General features: G+C 34.2%; 1 protein-coding gene across 1 annotated transcript; it reads right to left on the bottom strand.

The window, feature by feature from the left end:
• Positions 1-2128: 2128 nt before the first annotated feature.
• Positions 2129-4384, bottom strand: LOC125204487 (heat stress transcription factor B-3). Its single transcript, XM_048103150.1, has 2 exons — positions 3767-4384; positions 2129-2760 (listed from the first exon to the last, which is right to left on the bottom strand). Exons 1-2 carry the CDS (start codon positions 4007-4009, stop codon positions 2320-2322), a joined length of 684 nt encoding a protein of 227 aa, XP_047959107.1. The 5' UTR covers positions 4010-4384; the 3' UTR covers positions 2129-2319.
• Between the last annotated feature and the right edge of the window lie 1616 nt (positions 4385-6000).

Here is a 6000-nt window from a genome sequence, read left to right as displayed (position 1 = left end):
CTGTTGACATTTACCTGTTGATGTTTTTTTGTAATCTGTTGACATTTTTCAATGACCTAGGTCATAGTTTTGAGTTTGTACTCCCTCCGTCCCATAAAAGTTGAGACAAAACTTTTGGACACGGAGGTTAAGAATTTATATTAAATAAATAGGAGAGATGAAAAAAGTAGGAAAGATAAGAGAGAATAAAGTAAATGATGGAACAAAAAAAAGAGTGATTAGATGTTTTGTCTTTTGTTAAAGAAGTAAATGACTCAACTTTGTTGGGACGGACTAAAAGGAATACGACTCAACTTTTATGGGACGGAGGGAGTACAATATTTAGAGTTTTCATTTAATCACATTCCTTTATTAGATATATCAAATCTCTTAATTAAATTGCAGGAGTATTAACATTATGGTCGGCCTCTAGTTATGTAATTTATGTAACCGTGTTTTTTCTTCCACCCAAGGTTCAAACTATGTCTAGAAAGCATCAAAAGTTGAAAACTTAAGTATACTTGATTACTAATATTCCGGTCACTTAGTTGATTAGTAGACTAGTGTACGGCAAACAATGTGACGATTAAAGGTGTGTTTAGGAGCAGAGACTAGACTTAGATTATCCTTGTTGTTGGCCTGGTAATATTATCCAACTGTTATGGTAGGAAAGATCAATCTATCATGGAGGCTGTGATAGGTGGAAGGCCCCTATTTACTGGTAGACCATGTGTATTAATCGTCATTGAAGGCTTTGGACCATGTCTATTAATCGCCAAAGCATATGAAGAACAATGAATGAATGGAGATAAATAATTAAAATGAATGATTGGATGTTGAATTGAGTTTGACTAATTTAACGTGTCCATCTTTGATCGCTTAATTAAAGTGATTTATTAAAGATTAAGTATGAGCTAAAAAGTATATTTAGTTTGTTATAAAAATAAGTATAGATATTATATGGCCGGGATTTTCTATTTCGTGACGATGTGACTCATCAAATAGAAATTAAAGGTCTTAATTATATTTTCTTTAAATATAAGTTAGGGTTATAGAGTAGCTGGGAAAATGAATCTATAAAAGAGGCAATGGTAATTAGAAAAATAAACTAAACGGTAGCATCTGAAGTTATTAAATGCAAACCAAGTAATGGTACATTATTCGATTAGCGTGTGTACACTAGGAGGAATAACTATTTTTGCGGTTTTAGGTAGTTGGAACATGTTAATTAAACACGTATTATGCATTTAATCTCATCAATGTCCATTTCCTTTGTTTTAGTCAAATATATAGTACTAATACTATATAGTAATAACTAATAAGCGACTTTGTCAAATGCAGTTATCGTGTATTGTATTGATTCACTTGATATCCACGAAGGAAGAACCAAAATTTCCACAATATGACCATTGGAAGTTTCTCTTCAGTCTTAAGATTTGTCGTCTTTCATATGCCACCATTTTCCATTTAAACAAAAGTCAATTACACTGTTCACATACTTGAATAAATAAAGCTTGCATTGCCTCAAAGTTATTGACTTTTTATAATGGCTTCACATAAACTCTTTTACTATTGCTAGGTTCAGATGTCAAATTTCATTGAATATTACCAATTGGTTTGTTAATTTAGATGAAGCTTGTTTTCCAAATTGGATTAAAGATTTTCGATGGGATGTGTCAACTTCTAACAAGCCCATCAGCCACAATTATATCGTCTGATTCTTCTGCTATATAGAGTAAGATTTTGTGAGTAAAAATTTAGTGGCCTGAACTGGTGTATTCAACCAATAACAAATTTCAGAAAGAGAGAGAAAAAGAAGAAAGACTATTTCTGCAATTGTGAATTTGTGATTGATAGGACTTACCATGTGATATATTTAGACCACTAAATTTTTATTTAGATTTTAGGCTAAGTTGCAATTAATTATGATATTACTTCCCAATATTGCGCCCAAACTAAATTCTCATTAATGTGTAAGAACTTGATTCGAGAATCAAATTAAAGATGAGTATTTAGAACTTGGAGGAGAACCATTGGGCATTAAAACATCATATGTACTTACAACATGATGTTATAATTAAGAAGAAATTAGAACTTAGCAACAACCATCAATTTTATATGTATTTCAAAATATTGAGATAATTAAGTGTTATGCAAACAAATTTGAGCATTATATATATCACATTGGCAAATGTAGCTATTTATGAACTGTATCCTTTACAGTTCTTGTTTCTCACACAGTATCTTTGAATTACACAATCTACACAAGTTGGGTGATTTTCCACCCAAATATGAGCCTAATTAAAGTTAAATTTTGTTGAAAACCCTAGCACACAAAAATCAATTATTTGCATGAATGAGCATTCCAGCAGCAGCCTTACTTATTTCATGAGCCCTCTTTCTCTTCTTCACTCCCAATCTCACTCCGAATAGCTTTGGCCCTTCCTCCGCCTCCCCCTCCGCCTCGGCGTTCTCCACCAAATCAAGAAGTTGTTTGCATTTCTTCTTCATGAAGGCCAGCTCCGAATTCAAGACTCCATTCTCTTGCTTAAGCCTTTTGTTCTCATCAATGAGGGTAGTGAATTCCGACGAGGATGACGTCGATGATGATCGCTGCTCCTCATCCTTCGACTGTGGCCGTGCTTCTGTTGCTTGTACATTCTGCTGTGGCTTGTTGTACCACGCCTTTCTCCGGCGGATCTCGCATAGTTGGTCCCTTTCACCTTTCCGGAACTTGTCGTTGCTGAACTCCCATCGGTTGGTTGCAACTTTGTGAAAACCCTATAAGTTTAATTAATTTACCAAATGAATTAATGATTTCAAAATTTATCAAAAAATAAAATTGAATACGCAGACGTGATCAGGTCCATAAATGAAATTCTATCAAAAATCAAAGCAAATCTCAGTCATTGAATCTTGTGATGTAACCGTTAGATTAATGTCACGTGTCATCTAATTATGTAGATTGTGTAGTCTTATAATGTAGCTCGACTAATAGTGTAACGCGCTTTATTCTAATAATGTGGATTATGTAGTCTAATAATGTAACTCGACTAATTATGTAACAATTTTACTCTGATAATGTAGCTATTTGCTTTGATTTTTAACATGATTTTACTTATGGACCATAGTGTGCACGTATGCTCATGTGTATTGATTAACAACATCTTAAATGAAATTGTTAACAATATTAGTAATTTATATAATTGGGTAATGAAATTATCCGTAGGTGGATGATGATAGGTCATCTCCAAAGCACGTGGTTATGCCACTAGATTAACTTCAATGATGGATATACATACAACCACCATGTTATATATATATGGTTTATTACTTTTGCAAGTAGTCCCTGAAAGCTGCTTAATCTTCGTCCTAATTTATTGATTATATTAAATCATATACACGTACACGTCTTAAATTAATAGTATATCATTCAAAAAATAATTCATGTTCATATAATCACACAAAATTAAGTATAATTATTTAAAAGGGGTCCATTAAATTAGTTTTTCTCGACAATATGATTAAGACAAACGATTATGATTTATGAACCATAGGTTTAATATAACAAAAGAAAATCACACAACTTTTTTGAAACGAAATAGGGACAAGTGTTATTAAATAACATGATCATATTATATAAATAAATTAATAACGTCTATCACGAGAAATATAATAGTACTAATTTGCCTAGAAAAGAATCATAGAAAACCAATATTACCAAAAAACAGTGTATGCCCACTTGGAAAAAAAAGCAAGAAATGAATAAAAAAATAAAAAAACTTACATAAGTGTTGAGCTGCCTAACAAAGCTGGAGAAATTGCTGTGTTTGAAGAGGGTAGGCAGCAAATCCCTAGCAAACTCCGCCGGCTGCCACACCACGAAAGCCGTGCCATCGGCGTTCCACGATACGACGTCGTCCGTCTCCGGATCCTCCACCAGCATGTAGGTCTTGAGCAGGAACGGTGGCGGCGACGCTTTCCTCAAGTACTCCACCACCGCCTTCTCTCGCTCTCCTGCCTCCATCATATGGATATAAATATATATACAATTTTGTTTATAATTATATATGTATGTATGTGTGTGTTAGTTAGTTAGAGAGTTAGGCGGAGAGGTGGTGGCGGAGGGCGGCGGAGAAGAGAAGCAGGGCGGTTAGAAACTCCCAACCCCAGCAATAGAAGCCCAACACGACTGATCCACAGTTCATGAGAAATGCAACACCTACTTTTCTCTCTCCTTTGATCACACAATCAACCAAATCGCCCTATGCGTATAAAACATACTCCCTATATATATTTGTGTGTAAACGTAATACTCCTATTTAATTGAGAGAGGGAGAGAGAGAGTTGTGAAGATAAACGTGTTAAGTGTAAACACTATTTTTATAATGTGGAGAAGTATGTATTTCTTTCGTGTACATGTAACATGTCCATTGTAAATAGACGAATTGAAGTTGGAATTTAATAAAGAAGATTGATGAATTTTGGTAGCAGACAGATGACTTTTGGTAGCCAATGATTTTCGACTTTGAAAGTCCAGTCAAGTTTTTTTAATATTCATGGAAATGCGCAACCCCTTCCAACTTCTAACAGATTACATCACAATTACTGTGTTAATAATGGAATTCTTTTTGTTAATCCATCTAATTAGTCTTTCGGAAACGATTTTGATATTTCTGATGTAGTACTAATATATATCTCATATTTAATTTTTAAGATTTAATTTGTTGTGAAACTAGGATTAATTGTTTATTAAACTAGCTTGATTAGAAGAAAAAAAAATCTTCTAGAAGGCAAGGCGTGGTCTTCTTATTAGATTATAAAGTGTAAAACTAATTAATGCGCAAGACCATAGCATACACGTCGATAAAAACAGTAAATATTATAGTATTATGACCAATTCGATTGAATTCTACCGCAATATTATGTAAATACTAATCTTCAGTTGTTATTTTACCGGTACAAATTTTGCACTGTTTTATGTGGCGACATATTTATGAATATTAAACAAAATGAGTATTAACACAATGTTTTTTGTAAAGAAAATTTATAGGAGTAAATTTTATTTTTCTCTACATACAATTGCACCGACTGTAATTAAGCACATAATCATTCAATTGAATTCCTAGTAATTAATTAAGGAGCTAAGGTGGGGTATTAAGAATTTATTAATCTATAGATATACTTAGTTTATATAGTTCCAACTTAAACTCGATTATGATTTGGATTATTCTCTGCTACAGGTGACCTTTGTTGACTTTAAGATATTACCTCTCTCTCTCTCTCCCATTTAATCATTTGTCTAGATTATCTCTTCCTAATGACATTAACTGCATTTGGCCACTAATCCAATTCAACTTCATAATGAAGGGAAAAAAAGGGATATTGTGTTTTTCCGGAAAAAAAAGGTAGATTAGTTTGTACGAAACTTTTTATACGTAGTTATCCAGCTCGAGCATTTTTTTATTTATCAAAAATTATATCTAGTTATCCACTAAAAAAAGACGAGATTTAGTGAGCAACATTTTGCTCAGCAATTTAGAAAAATTACTCGGTATCACAACATTTTGTGCTTCATCAGTTGGCATATGACACTACGGCGGACATATTCGACGAGTATCTTCACGTCGGGGATATAACTGGCCAAGAGTGTCTGGTAAATTTTTGTGCGGGCGTTATTGATGCCTTTGGCGCCACATATTTGCGTAAGCCGAATTCCCAAGATTGCCAGAACCTGATGCGGATGCACGATACGGCGCACGACTTTCCTGGAATGTTAGGGAGTATTGATTGTATGCACTGGGAGTGGAAGAATTGTCCTGCAGTGTGGAGAGGCCAATTCACCAGTGGGTATAAGGGTACCCACCCGACGATGATTCTTGAAGCCATCGTTGACCACAGTCTTTGGATTTGGCATGCTCACTTTGACGTGGCGGGTCATCGTCGAGTCTCTTCACCGAGCAATGCAATGACAACGGTCCGTTTATCAATTTCACTGCCAACGGACGGCAGCATCATATA

The sequence above is a fragment of the Salvia hispanica genome, chromosome 2, assembly GCF_023119035.1.
Source record: "Salvia hispanica cultivar TCC Black 2014 chromosome 2, UniMelb_Shisp_WGS_1.0, whole genome shotgun sequence".
In the NCBI taxonomy this organism is placed as follows: domain Eukaryota; kingdom Viridiplantae; phylum Streptophyta; class Magnoliopsida; order Lamiales; family Lamiaceae; genus Salvia; species Salvia hispanica.
This window is presented reverse-complemented; position numbering and strand designations above follow the sequence as displayed.